The 27,583-nt window shown below is 44.5% G+C and overlaps 1 protein-coding gene and 1 long non-coding RNA gene across 5 annotated transcripts in view; one reads left to right on the forward strand and one right to left on the reverse strand.

Annotated features, from left to right (window-relative positions):
- Window positions 1-12,078: 12,078 nt before the first annotated feature.
- LOC311606211 lies at window positions 12,079-17,546 on the reverse strand. The gene is made up of 3 exons (XR_014782266.1): window positions 17,290-17,546; window positions 16,878-17,062; window positions 12,079-15,306 (listed from the first exon to the last, which is right to left on the reverse strand). It is a non-coding gene; the product is annotated as an uncharacterized lncRNA (long non-coding RNA).
- Window positions 17,547-17,629: 83 nt separating this feature from the next.
- SYT14 (synaptotagmin 14) overlaps window positions 17,630-27,583 on the forward strand; it is a 171,288-nt gene continuing 161,334 nt past the window's right edge. For 2 of the 4 annotated variants that reach the window (XM_084797217.1, XM_084797218.1), the window contains exon 1: window positions 17,631-17,839. In XM_084797217.1, coding sequence (XP_084653343.1) covers window positions 17,827-17,839 — 13 coding nt within the window. In that variant the 5' untranslated portion in view covers window positions 17,631-17,826. Of the gene's footprint in view, window positions 17,840-27,583 lie in introns of all 4 variants that reach the window. The other 2 variants (XM_084797216.1, XM_084797219.1) reach the window with 2 other exon arrangements.

A 27,583-nucleotide genomic window follows, 5' to 3' on the forward strand; every position in this document is an offset into this window, starting at 1 on the left:
CCCCTCCCCCCCCTCCTCCGCCACCACCGCTACTTCCCCCTTTGCTGCTTCTCAGTGTGTAGGGGAGGATAACAAGGGCTGGATCAGCTGTGAGTGGGAGGGGGAGGACCTGAAGAGAGAATGGAAATCAGTGGGGAGCATCTCTGGGACAGGGGGGACTCCTGGGAGTCTATGGGGGTCACCCTTGCTGAGACCCTAAAAGGGGGGGACATAGGACATGGAGCCTGAACTCACCACCTCCTGAAGTGGAGGGAGGGGGACACCAACTCACCCATAAAACCGTCTACCCAAAATTTGTCCTGCCTACAAGAAGTGTAAGGATAAAGATGGAGCAGAGATTGAGGGAATGGCCAACCAATGACTGGCCAACTCAAGACCCACCGCATGGGACAGAGCTCCTGACACTGTTAATGATACTCTGCTATGCTTGCCAACAGACTAAACATCAGCGTTTAACCTTTTCTCTAATTATTCTCTTAACAAAGAGTATAATTAGAAGCACCTCATTGCTGAGTCCGCTCCAGCTGTTTCCTTCCAGGACAGAGATGAAGAGAAACGCCTCTCACTTTGTGATGGTATGAAAGTTTTCAGCCTAGCCCCTTGTTACCAACTGCAGCAGGCACCAAACACAGGCCAGGCTTAGCAAAAGGCCCGGGGCCATCCCTCCCGTGCTGCTGCTCTCAGAGATCTTCCGTTCTGTTTCTGCTAGCCAGGCGGAGGGCTTCCATCACTAGTGAGAGACCATTGTAGGCTGGGGCTGCCGGTGGGGAGGGTACCACAGCAGAGAATCCAGAGATGGCACAGAGCAGCATCAGGACTAAGGTGGGGGAAGGGATGCACACAGGGTGCACAGCTCAGGGAAGCTCTCTCTCTGGCCTGTGCCAAGTGGCAGAGTTCTTACCCAGACCTCCAACTGATATCTTGTGTAAGCTGAGAACTGATCAACTAGGCTGGCATACATGCTGGCCACACACACACACACACACACACACACACACACACACACACACACCACATGTATACTATATATTTATTATAATGTACATTGGGAAAATGTGTTCATTATATAGAATATCGTCAAGTTGAGGAAATTAAGACAACTAGGAAGCCTGGTCTCTTCCTTCCTCTGTCTCTTCCACCCCTTTCTTCCTTTTCTCTTTCTTTTTGAGACAAGGTCTCATTATATGGCTCTGGCTGGCATGGAACGTCCTATGTAGACCAGGCTGGCCTTGGATTCAGAGAGATCTGCCTGCTTCTGCTTCCTGTGTGGACTGGGCTTTCCTGAACAGCCCCTAAGGCAGCAGTGGGAGAAACAAAGAGCAGACCTTCTGCTCCCGTGTCAGATGCTCATGTCTTGAGTCTCCTCTCTGAAGACCTCTGATGTCAGTCTTCACATTTTCCTTTAAAACTGCCACCAGGATCCAGATTCTGCCAGATGCATGTTTATGTTCTGTGAACATTAAATGACTTCCCACTGGTGAGTGTAAACAGAAAAACACCTCATGGGTGATTTGAAGAAAAGAAAGAGCTTCAGCTGAGCTCATGTAACCAAGCTTCAGATATGAAGAGAGGCTAAATAAAAAATGATTAGCCTCTAAGAGAAGACAGGAAAACACTGTCTAGGAAAACAAAGGAAGCATGCACCTTGTCCCTCAGGCCGGGGGCCCCATACAGCGCAGTCCAACTCTACTGGAGGGAATCTCCTCCGTGTGATCGTCCTCCATCAGGGCGACAAGGAGGGCGTTGGAGTAGGTCGGGCCGGTGCAATTATGAGGAGACACCTGGAAGTCTATAAAACTTGCCAGTGTTGAATGTCTGGGAGTTCTGTCCTCTGATGAGGGGGTGGGCCTACAAATCACTGTGCAGAAAAGGTACAGCCATCACAGAACATAATTATATACTTTTATTTCTGAAATTAGCTTTTAAAAGTCACAGAAAGATAGAGCATAGACATACACAATTAAACACAATAGATCTTTAGAGAAAAGTTTCTATGTGACATTTATCACAACAAAACTTTGGCAATGGTTGCATCAGAGCTCCATTGCAAAGTACATCTCTTTAGCAAAGCACTTGTGACAAAAATGAGGTCTATTGGCTGAGACGGTGCTCAGCATAAGGGCCTGTATAAATATGTGTTCTCATGGCAGAGAGACAGGGCTCAGAAGTCAGTGAGGGCTGGCTTCGCTAGATGCCAACCCTTCCATTCACAGCCTTCTAGATGAAAAGTGGAGTGTGCATCCTTTCCACTGGAAGAGAAAGGCCTCTGTGTCTTACAAGTTTGATTTCTTTAGTGCTTTCTGCAAGCGGTGGCTTCTACAACACTTTGTTTCAATAAACCAAAAAAAAAAAAAAAAAAAAAAAAACCAACAACAACAATAACACCACAGAAATGAAAAACCATAAACCCACCACCCAACCAACCTAACACATTGTCTTAGGAGCTACTATTGCTATGATGGGATGCCATGACCCAAATTGGGTGACAAAAGGGTTTATCTGGCTTACCCTGCCATATTATTATTCAACATTGAAGGAAGTCAGGGCAGGAATTGAAACACAGCAGGAACCTGGAGGCAGGAACTGGTGCAGAGGCCTTGGAGGCATATTGCTTGCTGGCTTGCTCTGCTTGGCTTGCTCAGCCTGCTTTCGTATAGAACTCAGGGCCATCAAGCCCAGGCGTGGCCCCACACACAATGGACTGAGTCCTCCCCCATCGATCACTAATTAAGGAAATGCCCTACACTAATTAAGGAAATGCCCTATAGGTTTGCCTACCAACAGATCTTAGGTGGGGCAGCAGCCTTCCTTCCTCTCAGATGACTCTGGCTTATGCCATGTTGGCATAAAACCACACCTGACCGTTGTCAACTTGACACACAAATGCATCATTGTCACTTCACAATCTTTTTTTTTTTTCCTTGTTCATCCCCAAGATCACACATTAATATTGACATCACAATATTATAGCGGGACTTCGGTTTCTTTAAAAACTCAATTATGTTATGTAAACATATTTTTGTTTTAATCTCAGGTGTGGGATATGAGGTTGCTGCTTCAGATTGTCCACAGTAGCAAACTATTTGCACTGTGTGGGCTCTGAGAGGGGTGTGATCTTTGCCAGCTGCAGATAGTTTAATTCTGGGGACTCTGGAGAGAGACTAAATCCCAGAGCCCAGAGGATGGGAGTGGGGCTCCAAGGAAGAAGAAAGCTGCTGCTCCCCCTGCCGCTCCTGGCTGCTGCTGATGCAGTTTGATAAGAAGAAGTCGGAGGTGTCCTTAAAGGAAGATTGGACTTGCCCCAGGGAACCTGACAACCCTAACCAGCAGGAAGTAGCTAAAGAGAACTACGCCCCCTTTCCCCTCTAATCTTTCTCCCCAACCTAGTGTTGGGGTTGGAAGGGATTAGGGTGGGTAAGGGTTGGAAGAGAGGTAGAGGTATAAGAACCCAAATAAAATAGATTAAAAAAAATACATGCTACACAATATAAAATATTTTAAGGTTTAGAAAGTCTCACAAGTCTTACAAATTCAAACACTTTAAAATTCTGCCTTTTGTAAAATCCAAAGTCTCTCAGCTCTGGGCTCCTATAAAATCAAAAGTAAGCCAAATACTTTCGTATTTCAAGAGAAAAGAATCAGAACACAGTTACAAAGCAAAGCAGAACCAAACTCCAACTGTGTAAATAACTCCATGTCTGATGTCTGGGATCAACTCACAATCTCTGAGATTAGAGGTAAAGGGTCACTTTGGAGGGTCGCGTCCCCCTTCTGCAGCACACAAAGCTTGTCCTCCATAGCTGGCTCTGCTTCACGGGCTCCTGTGGTTGGTTATCACTGCATGGTACCAGCATCTCCAAAATGCTGGTGTATCTTGTGCAGCATCTCCTGGGCTCTCTTCAGGGACTCCAGCCCTGCCACTGCACTGCCGGCAACATTCAGATCTTCCAAGCTCCTACAGAACATTCCACTGAGCTCTCAATACTCAATGACTTTACTAGCCCAATGATCCAGAGTCTTTTCCACAAACGTCTCAAAACCTGCGTGGTCAGGTCTGTTCACAGCAACACCCCACTTCTGGTACCAATCTCTGTCTTAGTTACTTATTGTTGCAAAGGGACACCATTACCAAGGCAACTCTTTCAAAAGAAAGCATTTGCTTAGGGGCTTACTTAAATTCTCCAAGTATTAGTCCTTACTCACATGGCAGGAAGCATGGCAACGAGCAGGCCAATGAGCAGGCGAGTATGAGAGCTTTAGCAACAGGCGGTGGGGGGGAAGGGGAGACAGACAGACAGACAGACAGACACAGACAAACAGACAGACAGACAGACAGACACAGACAGACAGACAGACACAGACAGACAGACACAAACAGACAAACAGACACACAGAGACAGACAGATACACACAGACAGACACACAGAGATAGACAGACAGAGATAGACAGACACACACACACAGAGACAGACAGACAGACACAGACACAGAACCCAGAGCCTGGGCCTGGCATGGGCCTTTGGAACCTTAAAGCCCAGTGACACACTTCCTCTAACAAGGCCATATCTCTAAATCCTCAAAACGAAACAGTTTCACACCCTGGTGACTGAGCCTAAGAGACTTATTCTCATCCAAAATACTCCACACACCTGTCACTTCCTAACACATGCTTGTCCCTTAGTCACCTCTCTCCTCTGCTTAGTCCTCCCCACAATGGCCACTGAGGGCTGTGTCGTTTGTGCTTTGGCTCTTTGTAAGTGGAACTGTAGAGTTACTGGAGTCTCTCGCTGTCTCCTAAGGGCCCCACTGCGTTCCCTGGTGTTAAGCCAGTCACGTGGCGAGCATAAAGGTTGTTTCCCCTTTGGGACAACCTCAAAAACAGCAGCTCTGAACAGCATACAGGTCTCCGCATGGGCATATGGTTTTTCTTGGCTAAATGTCTAGACAAAGAATGACAAGATTATATGGTAGGTGGAGTGTTTAACTTTTTATGAAACTGCCAAACTGTCTCCCGGAATGTTGGCACCACTTCATCCCTTCTAAGGATTGATTAGTTTTACATCATAGTTTCAATTTCAATAAAATTTCCTCATTCTTGCATCTCTTTTTTCTCTCAGTGAGTCCCTCTGTGCACACTTTACCTGGGCACAGGCTATCCATGAGCACTGCACTCACATTTACAAGCCCTACACAGGCACACAGACACATATAATTAAACATAGTTCTTAAAGATCTAGTAGACAGAGCATGGTAGGTACTGTAATAGGTGTGTCTATTGCTTTGTTTATAGCCCTTTCTATTAAAAGCTAAGACAGATATGTGTGCATATAATTTTGAGGGAAATGGATTATTTGAGTACTCACTGGTAAGTGGCTTTTATGATTTTTAAAAACATGTGTGTTTGTGTTTTTGTGTATGTGTGTGTCTATGTGTGTGTGTGTGTGTGTGTGTGCATGTGGTCCTGTGTATGAGTACAGTCACATACGTGCCACAGCATGTGGAGATTACAGGACAACTTCTGGTGTCGATCTTGACTTTCACCTTGAAACAAAGTCTCCTGCCATTTGCCACTGTGTATGTCAGGCTGGCACACCCCAAATGTCCAGGGACTCCTCTGTTAGCACTCCATGTCACTGTAGGGCACTGGAATCACAGACAGTTGCTTCTGTGCCTGTTTTGTAGGCTCAGGAGATTTGAACTCAGTGCTGACAGCACAACCCATTCTACCCACTGAGCCACCCAGCCCCCAAGTGCCATTTTTAAAATAAGATTTTGCAGTGTCTCCTAAATTTAATGAGCATTTTCATGAAGTGAAAACTTTCCACAGCTTTTGAAAATAAATTTTGCTTAGCTGGATGTGGTGGCACACACCTGTAATCCCAGCCCTCAGGGAGGCAGAGGCAGAAGGATTTCTGTGAGTTTGAGGCAGCCTGCTCTACAAAGAGAGTCCAGGACAGCCAAGGCTACACAGAGAAACCCTGTCTAAAACAAAACAAAACACAACAGAAAAAGAAAATAAATTTTGCTAAAGTGTCTTCACAATACATGTCCGCTTTGCATATAACTCTGAAATCGTATGTCTCTGTTTTCATTTCCATATCAATGTGACAGAAATGCTTGACCCAGACACTTGAAGGAAGAGAGGGTTGTGCTGTTCCTGAGATCATATATGGCTAACTAGCGCCATGAACTTGGACAGGACAGCGTGGATGGAGGGATGTGTGGTAGAAGAGAGCTACATGGCTGACTAGGAAGGAGAGGAGGGAGACAGGGAAGGAGAGAGAGGAAGAGAGGAGAGAGGAAAAGAGGGAAGGAAGGGGACAAAGAGAGACAGGAGGGCTATACACCTTCCAGGATTACCCTCCCCCTGCCCCCCCACGCCATAACCTACTTTCTCCAGCTTGGTTCCTCTCCTCCAAATTTTCAGAATGCCCCCCAAAATACCCCTGCTGGGGTACCACACATTAAAATCCTGATCGTATAGGGGAGATTACATACATGCCACCCATAAAGCTGTGTAAATTGCTGTTGTGTGATTATTTTAACCCAGGTCTCTGAGTCCTCAAGAGATACTCCACAAGCCTGTCATAAGTTGTCTCTCTTTGAAAGAAAATTACCTGTTAGGAGACCAGAGTGTGTGTCTGTCAGCCATGCTTCAGGGCAGGATCCATGCCCAGGGAGGAGCTGGCCAACACAAAACAAACCCCATGTTGTGGTTCTGTTTGTGCTCCCCCTTTTCACCTTGGTTTGCTATTTTTGTCTTTTTGTTTGCTTTGTTTTGATTTTCTATCTTTTTTTTTTTGAGAGAGAGAGAGACAGATCAAGAACATGAAGTGGGGAGGTGGGGAGGTGGGAGGTGGGGAGGTGGGAGGTGGGGAGGTGGGGAGGTGGGGAGGTGGGAGGTGAGGAGGTGGGGAGGTGGGGAGGTGGGGAGGTGGGGAGGTGGGGAGGTGGGGAGGTGGGGAGGTGGGGAGGTGGGAGGTGGGGAGGTGAGGAGGTGGGGAGGTGGGAGGTGGGGAGGTGGGGAGGTGGGGAGGTGGGAGGTGGGGAGGTGGGAGGTGGGGAGGTGAGGAGGTGGGGAGGTGGGAGGTGGGGAGGTGGGGAGGTGGGGAGGTGGGAGGTGAGGAGGTGGGAGGTGGGGAGGTGAGGAGGTGGGGAGGTGGGAGGTGGGGAGGTGGGGAGGTGGGGAGGTGGGAGGTGGGGAGGTGGGGAGGTGGGGAGGTGGGGAGGTGGGGAGGTGGGGAGGTGGGGAGGTGAGGAGGTGGGGAGGTGGGAGGTGGGGAGGTGGGGAGGTGGGGAGGTGGGGAGGTGGGGAGGTGGGAGGTGGGGAGGTGGGGAGGTGGGGAGGTGGGAGGTGGGGAGGTGGGAGGTGGGGAGGTGGGAGGTGGGGAGGTGGGGAGGTGGGGAGGTGGGGAGGTGGGGAGGTGGGAAGTGGGAGGTGGGGAGGTGGGGAGGTGGGGAGGTGGGGAGGTGGGGAGGTGGGGAGGTGGGAGGTGGGGAGGTGGGGAGGTGGGGAGGTGGGGAGGTGGGGAGGTGGGAGGTGGGGAGGTGGGGAGGTGGGGAGGTGGGGAGGTGGGGAGGTGGGAGGTGAGGAGGTGGGGAGGTGGGAGGTGGGGAGGTGGGAGGTGGGGAGGTGGGGAGGTGGGGAGGTGGGGAGGTGGGGAGGTAGGAAGTGGGGAGGTGGGGAGGTGGGGAGGTGGGGAGGTGGGGAGGTGGGGAGGTGGGGAGGTGGGGAGGTGGGGAGGTGAGGAGGTGGGAGGTGAGGAGGTGGGAGGTGGGAGGTGGGGAGGTGGGGAGGTGGGAGGTGGGGAGTAGGAAGTGGGGAGGATATGAGAAGAGCTGGGGAAGGGGAATGGATATGATCAAAATAATGTTGTATGAAAAAGTACTTAAATAAAAAATTAAAAACAACACAGAGCGTTATGCCATGCTATAATCTATAGCAAAGCTAAAGAGGTAAGTGAAAAGAAATCTTTTTTTTTTCCTTGAGACAGGGTTTCTCTGTGTAGCCTTGGCTGTCCTGGAGTCGCTTTGTAGACCAGGCTGGCCTCGAACTCACAGCGACCCGCCTGCCTCTGCCTACCGAGTGCTGGGATTAAAGGCGTGTGCCACCATGGCTGACGTGAAAAGAAATCTTAGATTAGGAAAAATTATCAGGAAGACACTGAGAAGTACTACTATATTAAAAGTTATTTTTCCATCTCTTTTTCTTCATTATAATTTGAACAGCTGTTTTATCTGATTGTTGTGAGGTTTCTACACCAAAGCTTACTAAATACTTGCATGAAGGAATCAGATATCCTAGGCTTTATTTATTCATTTCATACACTGAGGGCTTGAGAGACTCAGCACTTGACACTCAAACCCAACAACCTGAGTTGGGATTCCTGGGACTCATGTAAAAGACGGATGCTGTGGCATGTGTCTGTATCCCAGCAGATGCTGTGGCATGTGTCTGTATCCCAGCAGATGCTGTGGCATGTGTCTGTATCCCAGCAGATGCTGTGGCATGTGTCTGTATCCCCGCAGATGCTGTGGCATGTGTCTGTATCCCCGCAGATGCTGTGGCATGTGTCTGTATCCCAGCAGATGCTGTGGCATGTGTCTGTATCCCCGCAGATGCTGTGGCATGTGTCTGTATCCCAGCAGATGCTGTGGCATGTGTCTGTATCCCCGCAGATGCTGTGGCATGTGTCTGTATCCCAGCAGATGCTGTGGCATGTGTCTGTATCCCAGCAGATGCTGTGGCATGTGTCTGTATCCCCGCAGATGCTGTGGCATGTGTCTGTATCCCCGCAGATGCTGTGGCATGTGTCTGTATCCCCGCAGATGCTGTGGCATGTGTCTGTATCCCCGCAGATGCTGTGGCATGTGTCTGTATCCCCGCAGATGCTGTGGCATGTGTCTGTATCCCCGCAGATGCTGTGGCATGTGTCTGTATCCCCGCAGATGCTGTGGCATGTGTCTGTATCCCAGCAGATGCTGTGGCATGTGTCTGTATCCCAGCAGATGCTGTGGCATGTGTCTGTATCCCAGCAGATGCTGTGGCATGTGTCTGTATCCCAGCAGATGCTGTGGCATGTGTCTGTATCCCCCCAGATGCTGTGGTATGTGTCTGTATCCCCCCAGATGCTGTGGCATGTGTCTGTATCCCAGCAGATGCTGTGATTTATGTCTATATACCAGCAAACAACAGGAGAGACACTGCCTCCAACAAGGTGGAGGTTAAGGACCAACACTCCAGGCTGTTCTCTGAACTCCACACACAGTTATGCATGTATCCCACCACACAAACATGATATATATATAAATGTTTTTAGAAGCCGCTAAAAAATAGATGCTTAATACATTCTAATATTTATTTATATATGTGGGGGCTTGTACACGTGTGAACACAGGTGCTCGTGGGGTCCAAAATCAGGATAGATCCCCTCACGCTGGAATTAAAGGAGGTTGTGTATTGCCGCACGTAGGCGCTGGCAACCAATATCCTTTTGCAAGAGCCGTAAATGCTCTTAACTCCTGAGCCATCTCTTCGGCCCCCAACTATCTACTTTTATATAAAGAATAATTGTTCATACTTTGGTGTTAGATTCAAGCAATAAACTCTTATTGCTTCCTATGACCTTCATAGAGTGAGGCCCACACATGGTAGTTACATAAACCAAAGAGAAATGGATGACTGATTTATAATAACAGATAACATTTTTTTCTCATCTAACCCAGATTATCAATTTATTTTTGGCCTAGAATTTGACTTCTTTTTTATAATACGCTCCTGGGGGCTTTATGCACCCTGTATGGTAGGTGACTACATTTACTGTGGGTGCATATTTATATCATTTTAAAAAGGTTTATGGTACATTTTTTTTTTGCCTTTCAGTGAAAAATCATTATATAAATGTCACTTGTCATTATCATAGAAACATTCAGCTGTGGGGAAAAGCTTTAAATATCCTGCCCAGAAAAAGATAATGTACTTTGTTATGAATAAGAACATTTAGCTGCTGGATCCTATAGTCTACCACGCATGCATTTCTTCGTCCCTTTGTGTTAAATTGGTCTAGAAGTTCTAGTCATGCTTCCATGCTGACAGGAAAAACCATGTGGGGCTGTTGTTCTCTCGAAGGCTGCAGTGTGCCGACCTCCCTAGAGAACAGGCCTCTCGCAAAGGCTCCCTTCATCCCTCTGCATTGGAGGAGGAGGGGAAACACAGGGAAAGGCGCCTGGTGCAGAGCCCCTGTTCCTACTCTATGGATGTGAGATGCCCAGGATGCTATGAATCACCACGGTCTTTAGCCGTGAGCACGTGTTGGCTGCTTCACTGTTCTCTGTCAGCCTACAGGCGGAAAAGCAAGGCTGACAGAAGGATGCTCCCTCAGGAGGAGGCAGCACCAAAAGTATCTAATTCAAGATGAGGAAGAACCACCCCAATCAACACAGTTTGGATAAAAAAAAAAGCTGCAGTGTATAGGCCAGGCTGTGGGTTAGTGCAGAGCACTTGGTTTGCATGTGCAAAGCATGGGGGAGGGTCTGTCACCAGCACTGGAAAACCAAACCAGACAAACAGACAAAGCAACCCGCAGTGTACTGTTCCGCACAGTTACCCAACAGCAGTAACTTCCTGGAGCAATGGGAACATTATAACCCAGATCCCACAGGGATAACGTCATGTTTACAGAGGAAGAGGAAGAGCAGTGTAGGTGGTCCTGCTGTCTGCATAAGCGGCTTGGAGGGGTGCAGGGTAGCGAGCACTTTCTGAGCTAGTTCACCTCCTGGGTAGGACCTGCGTGCTGCCTCTACCGCTACGCTCGCCTGGAATAGGGATGATCTCCAAATCTTCAGTCCCGTCATTCAGGAGGCTGAGGCAGGAGGATTGAACATTCAAGACCAGCCTTGGGTTGCATAGTGGGTTCCAGGCTGGGTTTAGCTACACAGCAAGACCCTGCCTCAAAACAAAACAAGAGCAAACAAACAAACAAACAAAAAAACTAACCAGAAACACCACTGTTTTATCCAAGTTAATAAAATAAAATGTTCTCTGCTGGGTTTTGGTTATTACTGTGCTGCTTACAGGATGGTGAGGACTTGACAAAAACACTTTCTAGGGGCAACAGAAGGGAAGAAATAACTATTCTAACTTATTTTTTCTTTTCTTTCCATCCCAGTCTTCACCTCCACACAACATTCATTCCTTGGGTACCAGGTCATCAGGTAGCGCTGTGACACATGGGAAATTACTATTGCTCTCTTCTTACCAAGTGCCCCTTAGGTAACTTTCTGTAGCTTGTCTGAACGCTGCCATGCTGTGTCTGCTGCTCTGATGAACTCTGATGACTAACGAGCCTTGATTCCCAACTTGAATGGATCAGGAACCAACTAAGAGGTACACTTCTGAGCGTGTCTGTGAGAGCGTTTCCAGCAAGGGACTAGCTCAGCGGGGAAGACCTTCCACAGGCGGTCCAGATATGAGGAGGTCTGAGGAAAACCTGCTGCCTCCCTGCTTGCCCCTCTTTGTGGGTGAGGGCATCTGTCTCTACTGCTGCCATCCTCACCATCAGCCTACAGGGTCTTGGGCCTTCCAATGTTGACTGAATGCCAGCGAGTCTCCAGGAACTTTCCAGGCTTTTGGCCCCAGGGGGGCTGTGGCATCCAGCTTTGTGAGTTGAGCAGCTACTGGCTTCTCAGCTTCCATGGTGCACAGACAGCAATTGTTGGACTACCCAGCCCCTATCATCTAAGCCAGTCTAATAAATCCTCTTTAATAATCAATCTACTTATCCTCTATCATCTATCTAATCTATACATCAATTTATCTATCATCTATATTATCTATCTACAATCTATCTATAGATAGATTTATACATACACATTCTATCTGTTTTGTACTTCTAGAGAACCTTAACTAATATACTATTTCTATGTGGCTTTTTCATTTAAAACAAGTAAAACTAAATTATTTTTTTCATTTGTTCTGTCCACATTTCAAGTATTCATTCTAATATGGCTCCTAGCTACTACATGGCTACAAGCACAGAATATTTTTGTGGTTGTAGGTAATCTTTGGGGTGTCTTGGCTCTAAGGGAACCTTTATGTGGTGTGTTAGAGCAAAGTCTTGGAAGAGTTTGAAGGCCGTGTTGGGATGGACACCAAGAAGAATACCTTGCTAGTCACCACCTAAGCCCTTTCTACCCATCTACGGCCTTCGGGCAGCTCTCTGCTTTCTCACGGAGTTCAACAGCATGGGTCACATGGGGTGGAGCAGCGAATGGGAAATGTCTTCCACAGGCTCATGTGTGGTACACTTAGTGTGCAGCGTGGGGACCTCGTGGGAGGGTTGGGGAGCTCTAGCTGGAGGAAGGTAGGTCACTGGAATGGTATTTTGTTCCTGGCCTCTGTCTGTGTCTCTGCTTCTTGTGTGTCACACATGGAGAACCTCTTCACCGTGAAAGTCTGGGACCAAGCAAGTGTGGGCTGAACCTCTGGAATTTTTTTATTAGATATTTTGATCACAGTGATTAAAAAAAAAGGGGGCCCAGTAGAGGTGTAACATTGTCTACCCTCACCCTCCCATGATCATGGAGAAACACCAAACAAATGTAAGATTCGGTCCCCCGAGTGGTCTGGAAGAAGCCAGCTCGCTTAAGTTGAAATAATGACTCCCCACGTTGGAGAGCTTTATAGTCTTAGGGCCCAGAAAGTCAGCTAAACCCACACGAGGTAAAGTTTTCAATCTCTCAAGACTTTTTCAGCCACAGAGAGGCAAGCAGTGTGTGGTGACAACATGCAGACAAAAGTCAAGTTCAAGGCAGGAAGTTCTAATGAAAGCATCTGGGTTTCCAAATTGAACTGGCGTGAAGCTCAGCCTTATTTCTGTTCTTACATAAGTTAACTTTCCATTTTCCTTAAGTTTGTTAAAGTACAGTTAATTCTCATTCACAACCAACACAATAGCAAATAATGAAGAATTAATTCGAGACAGAACATTCTGTTAAAACATATGGTTTCAGAGTGGCAAATAAAATTCAGATTTATAACATACTCAAAATAACTCAGATATATTGATAAAGCCCTGATAACTATTTTTTAAATTAATATAAGGTGGTAATATTATTTTGTAAAAATGAATTTGTTGCCTTTTAACTCTCTCTCTCTCTCTCTCTCTCTCTCTCTCTCTCTCTCTCTCTCTTTGAGACAGGGTTTCTCTGTGTAGCCTTGGCTGTCCTTGACTCATTTTGTAGACCAGGATGGCCTTGAACTCACAGAGATCTGCCTGCTTCTGCCTCATGAATGCTGGGATTAAAGGCGTGCGCCACCATGCCCACCTTGCTTTTAACTTTAGAAAGCACAGGGGTGGGGAGAGGAGACAATGTTATTAGAATAACTAAGATTCTAACTGCTTCCAAGAAGTAAAGGCGTTAGTAGCTTTACTAGGCTCTTACACACATCTTCTCAGGTAGCTACAGTAGTTCTCAACCTGTGGGTTGCGACCCCTCTGTTGTGTGGGGGGGAGGGTGTCAGAAGACCCTCTCCTAAGACCATCAGAAACATAGTTATTTACATTATAATTCATAAAGTAGCTAAATTATAGTTATGAAGTGGCAACAAAAATAATTTTATGGTTGGGGTCACCACAGGAAGAACTGTGGTCACAGCATTAGAAAGGTTGAGTCTCATTGGGCGTGGTGGCGCGCGCCTTTAATCTCAGCACTCGGGAGGCCAGCCTGGTCTACAAAGTGAGTCTAGGACAGCCAAGGCTACACAGAAAAACCCTGTCTCGAAAAACTAAAAAAAAAAAAGTTGAGTCTCACAGCTTACCAGTTAAAAGTACTTCCTGTTCTTCCAGAGAGGATCAGAGTTTGGTTTTCAGAACCCATATTAGGTGACTCATAATTGTCTGTAACTCCAGCTCCAAGGGATCATGGTGGCTCTGGCCTCTGAAGTGCCCTGCACTCAGATGCACATGTGCACACACCTATGCATAGTAAAATAAAATAAAAGCACATCTTTAAAAAGCCCCATGCAAAGCTTCAAAAGCCCTGGACTACATCTCTTCACATGTGTCTGTGTGTTGCCTCGTGCTGTCTTTGCTTCTGTGTGTGCACTCACAGATTTTTTTACTTCTGTTGAATCATTTAGAAATAAAGATTCCAGCTTAAAAATGGGTTGTTTCCTAGAAGTTGCTCGGGAACTTTTGTGATTTGGGATGTATTTTCCCACCAAGACTATGTTTCTGTGAACAGTGGTTATTCACTTGGCTCACGGAACTTCCTTTAGTGTAGGTCAGGACATTTTCACTTCCTTCCCACAGGTTTCATCCTTGGTGTTTATTTTCTCCACCAATATCCCAACACAATCACTATGTGATGAAACTTTCTGGCATTACAGGATATTGGAACTGTTATTTTAAATATGTTTATGGAAAGGGTGATTTGAAAATTGCAATACCAAAACATATTTCTATTTCAGAATCATAAGAAAATAAATACTTTGCCCTTTAAAACTTTTTTGAACCTAATTTCTAGCTATTTCCACAACACATGAGGAGAAATTAAGATAACTGCTTGAGTGATATGTTTGAAGCTGTTTTACAAACAATTCATTATAAAGAGTGAAGAATTAAAAAATAAATACTCACGAGCAGCCTTAACACATTAAAGTACATAGTCTAAATATTTTGAAGGTACACAGTCAAGATTAACAACAACTGTTGTCTTTATGCATGATCTATAATAAAATGTAAAACAATTTTAAAAAATGGATACTTCTTAACATTAGAACTGTTGAGCCAGTCACATAGTTTATTTTAAAAGTACATAAAGAAGCTAAATTAAGCAACTAATTCTAAGTGGCTGTGTCTTAGTCCATTTTCTGTGTTATAGTCAAATACCCGAGACTGGGTAATTTATAAAGAAAATGGTTGAATTTGGCTTATGGGTTCTGAGGGTTGGAAACGTAAACGTCATTAGTCATATCTGGTGAGAACCTTATGTTGTATCATATGGTGGGATGGTATGTGAGAGTAGTCAGCTGGTGCTTCAGGAAAGAGGAAGGGGACGAGGGGTCACCTCGGTTTATGATAACCCAGCCTTGAGATAACCCATGGTAACTACCCCGGCTTGGTAGGAGGTATACTGACCTCTTTAGGAAGGCTCCGCCTTTCTGGTCAAACACTTTTTAAGGGTGCCAACCTCACGGTACCATTGTGTTGGTTATTGAATTTTCCACTGTTTGGTATTTTTCAACTGAGTTTGAATTTTCAACTGCGTATCCAAGCAATGACAGCTCTTAAGCGAAGGCAGAAACTGTATGAAATGTTTGGCAGAAGGTGAGGTAATACAGATGGTATTTTCTAATATGTATCTCAGAAGTTTTGCAACTAGTATTTGAAGAACATAGTGGGTGTTTTAAAGGTAATGTTGGTAGAGGGAATTATGAATCTAACCTAGGGAAAATGCTAATAGTAATAAGTGGTCTTGGCCAAAGTTTAACACACACATACACACACACACACACACACACACACACACACACACACACACACTTTCTGAGAAAACTATTGTGAAATAACCCAGTTAATGTAGGTTCATATAATATGGTCCTGCATGCCAATACCTGTGCAATTGGTGATGAAACAATTACTGAGAATTTTGGCTTTCAATATGAAATTCTTTAAAATGGCTGAACAATTGAGGCCAGCTAGAAACCACAAACTAAGAGCTGTGGTTTCAAATTTAATGTCCTGAAACTCAAGTCTGTCTTAAGTACAGTTTCCTTGAGAAAATGTCATTAATTAAAGCTAATTTATCTGGATCCCAAGCAAATTGCTGGTACACCTCCAAGATCTGAGAGAGTGAGAAAGTGAGAGTGAGCGAGCGAGTGGGGGTCAGGGTGGGGGCCGGAGGCTAGAAAGAGAGACAGCTTTTAGACTAACCTAAAGTTACATTAGCAGAACAGTTATTTTGTTTGATACTTCAATAACAATTCCTGTTGGTAGATAGATTTTTGTGTGTGTGTGTGTTTCTGTGCATGTGTGCTATGTCTGTATAGGTGCACGAATATGTGTGTGTAAGATAGACATATTAAGTGTTTTCCTCAACCACTCTCCACCTTATTTATCTATTATATCTATATATCTATATATAATATCGATGTATTCCATCCCGGTGCCCAAGGAGGCTGAAGCAGATGTCAGATGCCTTGGAACTGGAGTTACAGACACTGTGGGCTCCCATGTGGATGCTGGGAGCTGAACACAGGTCCTCTGCAAAAACAGCAAGTGTTCTAAAGCACTGAGACACCTCTCCAGTCTCACCCACCTTATTTTTTTGAGCCAGGCTTTCTCATTGAGCTTGGAGCTCATCCATCAGTCTACACTAGCTTGTCAGTGAACTCTAAGGGTACCTCTGTCCTCCAAGGCGAGGATGACAGGCATGCTACTATATTTTAGAAATAGGTGCTGGGGACTGAACTCAAGCTCTCTTGCTTGCACAACAGGCACTTTGCCAATGGACCATGCCCCCAACCCCTGCAGCCCGCTCTCAGCACAATGCCTAGATCAACAGATATTTACTCAACTAGTCAAAACACTAAAGAACAGGGAAGCGTCTCAGAGGATAAAAGTCTTTGCCACCAAGCCTGCCTGGCAACCAGAGTTTGGTCCCCAGAGTCCCATAAGGTGATGTTAGCAAACTTCTGCAAACTGTGCTTTGAGCATCACATGCATGTCCTGGCCCCCCCACCCCCAATAAGCAAGAAATGCAGGAAAGATGTTAAAGGACGAATGTCTGTTGAGCACCAATTGACTGAGCGAGAGGTTATGTAAAACCAACCAGAGGCAATTTTCTGCTCTAGATTACAGCCCAACGTCACTTACATAACAAGTGGAACCCATTTTCTTCTTTGTATCTGTCCTTAGCACGGCCACCTGTTCCAGGAGTGAGCATCTTCCCCTGTCCCCTACTTCTTCTGGGCCTTTAAAATATCAGTTGAAGCGGAAGGTCGGGCCAATAGTGGAGGGGCTGAAAAGGTAGCTAGTTGTTGGTTGTTCAGGCCTGCAAACTTAAAAAACGGGTCCGTCACAAGCTTTTCAGGCCCTTTGTCAAGATGTCTGTCCGACACCTGCAATTGTGTGGCCTCAGATGTGTGCTTGCAATGTATGGACAAATGCGAACTTGTACTTCCAAGGGGGCAGCAAGCTGAGGAGGAGGAAGGGAGGGAGGGAGAGACAGCGTCCTCGGGATCCCTCTTTTGGTGTGAGGTGAGTGTTCAGGGAAACCAAAGCAAACCTGAGTCGATCTTCTCCGGGAGCGCGTCCGGCGTCCACTCCTCGCGGACCTGTCCATGGTCCTGACGTCTCCCAGGCGGCTCTCCAAGCGGGTTGGAGGTTGGCCGCGGATGGCCGCGCTCGCTCGCCCACTCACGCACCTGTGCCAGGCGGGAGGGGTCGGGTCGGTGGTGGGCGGGGCTGGGGCTACCTCGGGGGCGGGGCCTGGGGAGGTAGGTGGGAACGGGTTAAGTCGGGGCTGTGGGCCGGGCGACGGTTGTCGCGAGGGGCGGGGCCTGGGGGGGCCGGGGGCGGGGCGGTGTCACGTGCTGACGGTGCGCGTCCGTGGAAGGTTCCGCTTCCTGCGCCGCCTGCTCTGGAGCTCCGACCCCACCCCGCCGCCCCGCCCCGGCTCCCCGCGGCCCAGCAGCTCGGCCCCGGGGCGGTCCCGCCCCTCTCGCCGGAGGGCTAGGCGCAACCTCTCGCTCCTCCCCCCCTCCGCCTCCCCCCCCCCCCCTACACGCTCCCTGCGGTTGGTGCGGTCCATGGCGAGCGCATCATGGCGATCGAAGGTAAGTGGAGGCCGAGCGGCGCGCGGAGAAGACGCCCCGCGGGCGAGCGCAGGGCCCCGGAGGCCGAGGCGCGGGGTGCGGGTCCCCACCGTGAGGGAGGCAGATGCGGGACACCGGCCTAGGCGCGGCGTGCGGTCCTCGCGGGCACTGGCCTACGCGGTGTGTGTGCTGAGGTGAATGAGGTTCTGAGGCGCCGAGGGCACTCAGGTACTGAGGCGCTGAGGTACTGAGTGAAGTGCTCAGGTACTGAGGCGCTGAGGTACTGAGTGAAATGCTCCGGTACTGAGGCGCTGAGGTACTGAGTGAGATGCCCGGTACTGAGGCACTGAGGTACTGAGTGAGATGCTCCAGTACTGAGGCGCTGAGGTACTGAGTGAGATGCTCCGGTACTGAGGCGCTGAGGTACTGAGTGAGATGCTCCGGTACTGAGGCGCTGAGGTACTGAGTGAGATGCTCCAGTACTGAGGCGCTGAGGTACTGAGTGAGATGCTCCGGTACTGAGGCGCTGTGGTACTGAGTGAGATGCTCAGGTACCGAGGCTCTGAGGTCCTGAGGAGCACGATGTGAGGCGGCGGCGGGAGGCTGCCCTTGGGACAGGAGGACCTGCTCCGCCGGTACCGAGCCAGCACTCTGGGCCAGTGATATCCGTGCTACCCGCTTCTGTTGACGGGTAAGGGACCTGGACATCGTCATGAGGTTAACCCTCGCATCTGTCCCTCAGAGTGCTTTTCTCCGGGGAGAAGTAAACGCTTCTCTGACAGAGGCACCTAGAGGACGGCCAACAGGACTGTTTCTCAAGTAGCTTAATTAGAGCTAAGTTCTTGGGTAAGATAGGTGGTACCGATGTGTATTTTCCTAAGAACCTGGGGCTGGAGAGGCGTGTGGTTTGCCTTTCTTTTAATTTTAAGGAGTATGTTGTGCAGTTAGTGCTCACAGCGTGTTTGCCACCTCAGACGAGCTCAGTGCGGAAAGATTTCCAGACCTTCCCTGTGGGACGTGTACATTCATAACCCATATGCAGGGCACCTGTGGCTGAATCACTACGAGTCTACGTTTAATGTGTTCCCCTCCAAGTAAGATCACGGTAGCTCCCTCAGGTGACTGGTCTCTGGTAGTGGACACACCCTGGGGCTTCTTTAGGACCCCGACAGCAAACTCCAGAATTGACTTAGCTGTGTGTTTCAGGTTTACTTCACTTTAGAGACTAAGAACAGGACGCACTGACATGATCTCAATTTGCTAAGATGGTGGAGAATAAAATCTACCTGTAGGCTTTGATGTTCCTGCTGTTCAGAACAGCATGTTCAACCCTTTTTCTTCCCAGTACTGTTGACTAGAGCTGGAATATTTGGGGGCAGAATCCACTGATTGATGTAGAATGCTTTATTTTGCCAACAACTTTGTGGAACGATTTCTTGTAAAGTCATAAAAATAAGATTTTATGCAAAACATGAGGGTTTAGCCGAGGTAGGATTCAAATATGATCTCCTAACTTGTAATTTGTTATTGTCCAGTTTTCCTTTATGCATGCATACCTTCTGGCAGTTACATGTTTCAGCGTTTTTCTCTGTTTTGTATCTTTAAGTTCTAAGATTTTCTAAAGAGTGTATGTGTCTTGCTCTGTTGTCTTATTTTTGGTGCTGAGATTGCCAGCATGGTACATGCCACAGTACCACTGTGCTATACCAGCCTGTGTACCTGTGTTTTGTTTAAGGTTTTCATGATACAAATATCAATATTTAGGCCTTCTCTGGTTTGGCAAGAAACTGTAGTTAACTATATTTGAAGTAAAGGTGTCAGGTTAAGTCAGCCTAACCGTGTTTCATAGCACCTACTGTACTAAAGTAGATTCTGTTTACACATACCACCCTGGTGTCCTCTACTTGGAGTAGACTCTTATTTACTAAGTAACATTAGTAAATAGCATTTCTTTAAAGAAAACCAATGTTTCTTTAAAGACTTGCTTGGTAGTCATATCTCTAACTGATACAGGATGACATAGTTACTTAGTAGAAATAAGTTATTGTAAGGTAAGTGTTTTATATAGAGGAGGAAATCAAAGTAACTTAGTATTAGACTCAAAGGTGGTAAACCACTGACCCTAGCTACAAGAGTATGAAACATCTGTGTTTTAGTTCACAACAAGGCTTACTTATGCAAAGGACTGCAGACAGCTAGAGAGAAAGACTTTGTACTAAGGTCAAATTAGAAGTTTAGGAGTCCTGAGGGTATTTCAGTCAACATTCTTTTTTATGAAGTTGTTCTTAAAACACCCAATTCATTCACCTGTTACCTCAATGAACATTTGTTGTGTACCAGGTGTACCCAGTGTTCTGAAGTAGACTTTGAGATCCTCCCTGTTAGATTTATGTTCCATATGGTTACAGTATGGTGAAATCGACCATGCACGCTTCCTGTGTATAAAAGTATTCACTGATGATGACTTCAGAACTAATTTTGAGTTAATACATATTATACCCTCTGTGTAGCCTTGTGTGTCCTGGACTCACTTTGTAGACCAGGCTGGCCTCAAACTCACATCAGTCCCCTGGCCTGCCTCCCGAGTGCTGGGATTAAAGACGCGCACCACCACTCCCGACTCAAGGTCTTGGCCTGAAGTTCTGTATTGCCAAGTATGCTGTTCAGCAACTTTGGTCCAACTCCATCCTAGCTTTGCATTCTGAAGCAATACTTAAAATACACTCTTTTCTTGTATGAAACATCTTCTCTTTCATTTGAAAACAGCAACTTTATGCTCCTTTGTTTTAAATTTTAAAATCGTGATGGACATTCCATTCCACTTGTGTATTGAAGCTGTTATTTTACTTGTGCATAATTCTGTGAATGTAGCTTAATTAATTAGAATAACCCCTTTCTGTAATTTCTTGTTGGCTCAAATTAGATTGTCTTCAATCAAAACTATAAACTGTTTTGCTTGGATTACTCACTCTCTAGCTGTGTCTGTAGTCTTCTGCATAACTAACTAACTTGTGCTGTGAATTGAGAACAGGTGTTTGTAGCAGTGAGTCGCTTTTAGTAGCTCTGTTCAGTGGTTTAGCCTCCAGTTTAATACCATCAGTTACTTTGATTTCTTCCTCTGTATAAAACTTTCATAATTCCAAATTCCCTTCCTCTCTCTCTTTCCTTGCTCCCTCCCTCCCTCCCTCCCTTCCTCCCTCCTTCCTTCCTTTCTGTTTTCTTTTGTTTATTTGTTTTTCAATACAGGGTTTTGCTCTGTAACAGCCCTGCCTGTCCTGGAGCTCACTTTGTAGACCAGGCTGACCTTGAACTCATAGAGATCCACTTGTCTCTGTCTCCTGAGTGCTGGGATTAAAGGTGTGTGGCACTGCCACCATCCTCACATTTTTAAGTAGTAGGTAGATATATCTTCACTTGGATGTACTGTCATAACAATCAAAGATGTTTACCTTACAACATTCAGAATGATCATAAGTTGCCACCTAGCCCCAAATCTATCCTTCATGCTTCCCTACTTTGTGAAAATTCACTGGTTGAGCGGCATTTACTATTAGCTGGACATTCAAGTTAGAAACCTGGATGTTAACTGGGTCTTATTGTTCACTGTATCTCAAACAAGTTTGTTTTGATTAATGTTTATACTTCTGCTCATACACTCATTAAGAAATTATTTGTTTAGTTTCTTAACTAGTTTTATCTCGCCAGTTAACATTTTTGAGATTACACACACACACACACACACACACACACACACACACACATTAACTAGGGAGATAAAACTAGTTAAGAAACACATACACGGAGTAATATTTTATTTAAACCTAATAAATTGGAACCTTTGATTTATTATTTTTTTAGAAGGAAGAAATAATGATAATATAATAAAGTCTTATTTATTAACAAACTTCTAAGAGCCATACATATATTCAGAGCAATTTCTTCTTTTTTTTTTTTTTTGGTTTTTCGAGGCAGGGTTTCTCTGTGAAGCCTTAACTGTCCTGGACTCACTTTGTAGACCAGGCTGGCCTTGAACTCACAGCGATCCGCCTGCCTCTGCCTCCCAGAGCAATTTCTTATTTTCATGAATTTAGGAGCATTGTAGACTTAATATTCAAAATAGTATTTTGAGTTTACCATGAGATAGATATTAATGAAATATTAAATTATTTTTATTGTGAACTTACCATACAGTAGTGCATATCTATAGTTTTAAAAAGTCTGACCTGGTATAGTCAAAACAGAAGGATCTTGTTTTATTTTCAGTTGGCTAGAGTATTCAGTCAAGTAGAGCTTTTTGTGAACACACACTTATGGGATTTATTATGTTGTGTTAGTCATTTTCTAATAGTTAAAAACACCAACTAAAACTAAAATTTAAAGAGTATTCAGTGGCTGGAAAAGTAAATCAATTTGTCAGTAACTTTAATTTTATAAGGTAAAATTTATATTTAGAAAAAAATTAATTAAATGCACAGGAATTTATGTAGGTCAAATAAGATACTGTGTTGAGCAAGCTTTTGTTTCTACATTTTTTTATTTAGCATGTGGGTGTATGGGAGAGAGGAAAAGAGGGAGGGAGAGAAAGCATACCTGTGGGACCAGAGGATTGTGGGTATAGCCTCTTTCCTTCTACCACAGGATCCAGCAACTGGACTCAGCTTGTCAGGTGTGTGTGACAAGTGCTTTTGTCCACTGAGCCATCTTGTTGGCCTGACAAGCTATTGCTATAAAAGTAGACTTGGCTTTTCTGTGCAATGCTGGGGTAGTGGTGAGTATGGTTCCCAGAGTTTAGGCTGGGAGTTAAATGTAGAAAGGACTTGACTTGTTCAGATTGTTTTTTGTGTTTTTGTGGGTTTTTTTTTTTGTTTTGTTTTTGTTTTTGTTTTTGTTTTTGTTTTTTTGTTTTTCAAGACAGGGTTTCTCTGTGAAGCCTTGCCTGTCCTGGACCCGCTTTGTAGACCAGGTTGGCTTCGAACTCACAGCGATCCGCCTGCCTCTGCCTCCCGAGTGCTGGGATTATAGGCGTGCGCCACCACGCCCGGCTTTTGTGGGTTTTTTTTGTTTGTTCTGTTTTGTTTTTCTAGACAAGGTCTCTCTGTGTAGCCTTGGCTGTCCTTGACTCCTCTTGTAGACCAGGCTGGCCTTGAACTCACAGAGATCTGCCTGCTTCTGCCTCCCTGAGTGCTGGGATTAAAGGCATGTGCCACCATGGCCAGCTGTTCAGATTGTTTTAACTCTACTATAATTGTACAGCAGCAATGTCAATTTAGGAGGGTAGCTTTTAGAAGTTTGGAGGCCTAACAGGTTTCCTTTTTCCCTCTTAAGAAAAAATTGTAAAAGAAGAATGTGTGAGGAGGCTATCATTTATTTTGGAATATGTACATAAGCAGGTTGTGTAAATTCAATGAAATTTAATGAAAATGACTGAAGAAGAGAAAGAGACCATTCAGGAGTCTTCTCTGTCCCTGGCCTAAGCTCTGACATTCTCTTTGAACTTCATGTTTTAGTATTCACTGTGGCCAGCTCATCATAATATTGGACTTCAGGCATAGACACTCGCTTTTCCTTCTTACAACTATCAGACAGACCTGCTGTGCTGTGGCATCCTTTTCTCTATTAGCTGTGGATGTGGTTTTGGAACTTTTCAAACAGTCTCCATAAGCTGTTCCCATTGATCAGAGTGAGCATGTAACATGAGGTTTGTAAAGGGATAAGGTTAGGGCTAGGGTTAGGGTAAGGGTTAGGGTTAGGGTTAGAGTTAGGGTAAAGGTTAGGGATAGGGTTAGGGATAGAGTTAGGGTTAGGGTTAGAGTTAGGGTAAAGGTTAGGGATAGGGTTAGGGTTAGGGCTAGGGTTAGGGATAGGGTTAGGGTTAGGGTAAGGGTTAGGCATAGGGTTAGGGTTAGGGATAGGGTTAGGGTTAGGGTAAGGGTTAGGGCTAGGGCGAGGGTTTGGGTTAGGGCTTATGGCTAGGAATAGGGTTAGGGATAGATTTAGGGTTATGGATAGTGGTTAGTCTTAGGGTTAGGGGTTATGGCTAGGGTTTGGGTTAGGGATAGAGTTAGGGTTAGGTAGGATTAGGGTTATCATGACTAGATGATGCTGGCTTTAGAATTGGCTCTATCCAGAAAGGATTATCATTTGTAACTATACTTTTAAAACTGCAGACCCAAACTAGTATGACTGAATGCTTAAATTGGGGATTAAACTGAAAATACATCTAAAAGTTAGGGGTCTAAATAGGCTGAAGTGATTTGGGGAAGTTGTCAGCATAAACAGAAAATGTTTAAAGGTTTCCCCCCTTATGTACAGTAAGGAGAAGAATCTACAGAATTACTTAAAGGGTATGACTATTTTCAGGATAAACTTGGGAAAAGAATCTTTAGATGAGATGAAATGTAAGACATTAATTTTTTCAGTGTCTGACCATGAAGAAATTAGTAAAGCTTGTATGTGCAGGTGATTTAGGCAAGTGAACTTTAAAAAGAACTCCTACAAGAGCTAAATCATGGGTTTAATTCTATCTTTGACACTTACACATACGTTTGTGGTATACTATCTCTTCCGTAAACATATAGAGAAGTAATATGTAATAATTCTCATCCCTGTCTCAAAAATATCCTAGTTACTTACTAGGCACATCCACACGAGTGTCCACTCATATACAGTCGCACATGTGTGTGCCCCCACACACCTGCTTTCTCACCTCCCTTACTTTTGCCACGGTAAAGACTGTGTTATATTTGTCTTGTTCCTACATATATTTGCCTAAAGGTAATGAACTGGTAACTGAAGTGTCATTCTGTGTGTCTTAATTCCATGTTGCTGATTACTTTAAGACCAGTGCTCATTTTACCTCCACTTAAAAGGAATTTCATAAATTTCCTATTTTTTGTTTAAATGAAAAAACCCTCATTTAAACTTCTTAATTTCATTGATTATTAACTACAATTTTTTTTAACACTAACTAGAAATCTTGGGAAACTGTAACCACTAGAGTTTTACTTTGTAGTAAAAAATAATGAGCTAGCTAGATTTGTTGTCAAGTTCTAGTCTCTTATATTAGTTCTGTGATTTAAAAAAAAAAGTACTTTGACAGATTTGACAGTTATCAGTTAACTAAATTTAAGATGCAGTAATTATTATTTTCCAAAGATAGGAGCAGGTGAGATACAGCTCACTGTGTAAGGGTGCTTGTTGCTGTGCCTAACAACCTGAGTTCAATCTCTAGACTCTATGTGATGGATGAGAGTGTGCACTCCCACACATACACAAATCCAATACAGAAAATACAGACATATTTTAAAAATAGTTTTTCTTGTCATTCCACAGGGTTTTTGTTTGTTTGTTTCTTTGTTTTGTTAATACTAAGCATTGTAAAAACCACTGTTAGGATTAAGGGAATCAAATAAAACAACCAATGTATATTAAATATGTGGAGAGTTTAATTTTAAGGATTTATTTTTATTTATTTATTTTGAAATAATGTGAGAAGGTGTGTGTGTGTGTGTGTGTGTGTGTGTGTGTCTGTGTGTCTGTGTGTGTGTTCACCAAGGCTGGAAGAGGGCATCATATCCCCTGGAATTGCGGTTAAAAGTAGTTAGGAGTTACCTGACATATAGGGATGGATTTTAGGTCCTCTGCAAGAACAGAATGTGTTTTTACTTGCTGAGCCATCTCTTCAACCCAGGAGAATCTTGCGTTAATAATAGATGTTAAAAAGTACAATCTGGGGGGCTGGAGAGATGGCTCAGAGGTTAAGCACACCGGCTGCTCTTCCAGAGGTCCTGAGTTCAAGTCCCAGCAACCACATGTGATCTGGCCTGATGTACATGCAGACAGAGCACTGTATACATCATCATCATCATCATCATCATCATCATCATCATAATAATAATAATAATAATAATAAAAGTACAATCTGGTTCCATGAGTAAAGTATGTAACTCAAACTTAAGTTACAAATGCTACATCTAGAGACTGTGGCTTAATTACTGTATAGAAGAGATAGTTTAAGAAACCTATGCAAATATAGACCTCAATATAAATTATGCTATCATTATCACTTGATTCTATTCCATTAAAGTTGAGTGAATGCCCACTTGCTTGGCTAATGTCTTCTCAGTGTTAGAAGACGTAGTCACAGGTGTATCTCATCCTGTCTCTCCAGCAAGTGGTCTGTTGTAGCTCACTGGGAATACTACGTTTAACACTATATTCGACAGTGGAGTTTTGCCGGTTAATAATTCTTTTGTAGATTTAGCTTTGAGTTCGGTGTTTTGTTTGTGTTTTGCTAAGCCTGTCTTTCTGATGTAGTATTATAGCTATTGATAATAAGGAAGCAGTGACATTACAACCAAATTAGACAGTAGATCTAACTTACTTTAGTGATAGAAAGACTGTTTTCTAGGGGCTTTTTTTTTTTTTTGCTTGCTTCTCAAATGATCTACTTAAAAAAATGAATATCACAGTTTTTATTTCTCATATAATTGTAGAATTTCTGTTTCTCGTAACTAAACTGTTCATAATAAGCTTCTATAATGAACTAAAATGATTAAATAATTTAATATTATTATGTAAAAATTAAAAATAATTCATGGTGTAATTGGTAAGGTTAAACATACAGAGAATACCACAAAATTTTACTGATTTCACATTAGAATAGTGGCATTATGTTTTTGAGAGAAAGAAATGCATATATATTGAGTAATAAAATTTCTCTTAGATAAGAGTAATCAGTATATTTATAATCTATAATGTAGTGTTTTTTATATGTACACATATTGTGGAAGATTAAATCAGGACATGTCTGCCACTTTTTTCTGGCAAGAACATTTAAAATCTGCTGTCACCAGAAGTTCTCAAAACTATAATAAGTTATCCTAAAACCATCAATCATGCTGTGCAGAAGATCCCTGAAATGCATTCCTCCAATTGGGTTGAATTGTCTTTTTTGTCTGGCTTTTTTTCTCTTTCAGATCACTGTTTTCACTGCTTATCCTACTGTTGGAAATATCAAAATAATCTTTATAGAGTCTATAGCATTCCACTGTGTGTGCATAGCACAAAGTTACATCACTGTTTTTATCTTGCCAGATATACCCAGCAGTTCGTCTGGGTAAATAACCAGGAGCAAGGCATGATATGTGTATTAAAGTGACATGCTTAAAAGGCCTGTAGCAGTATTAATACAAACCCAAACTCAGAGCAGTCCAAATGCGTATGCACTGAAGCTTATTATGTCTAGATACACACAGGCTTGTATACATGTTTATGTGTATTGAAACCCGGGAACGAATCACAAATGTACAGAGGATAGTAGGACTGAGCATGTCTACTCCACACAAGCAGATGGAGCAGCCTTGCTATCAGAACACAGGAGAGTAGTTCCTTTGTAGGTTTGGTCAGTGCTTGTGAAGGTGGGTAGACTTTGGAGTTGGTGGCTAACTGCTGTGTCTGCTTTGCTGTAACTTGGGTGTGTGCTTCGTGATAACTGATTGCACAGGGCTTTATAAATATGCAAACTTTCCTGTATTTGTGTTTTCCTGACCACTAAATAGAGGTTTGAAAATGAGATTACGGGGAAAAGGTCTTCCAAAGAAGTAAAAGTTGGTTTTTGGGTGTGTGTGTGTGCATGGGGCGGCATCATCATCACATCATCATAACCACTATCACCACCACCACCACCATCACCACCACCACCACCACCACCATCACCACCATCATCACCATCATCGTCACCACTATCACCACCACCACCACCAT

Source organism: Acomys minous (genome assembly GCF_964271855.1).
Source record: "Acomys minous genome assembly, chromosome: 1".
Classification (NCBI taxonomy): Eukaryota; Metazoa; Chordata; class Mammalia; order Rodentia; family Muridae; genus Acomys; species Acomys minous.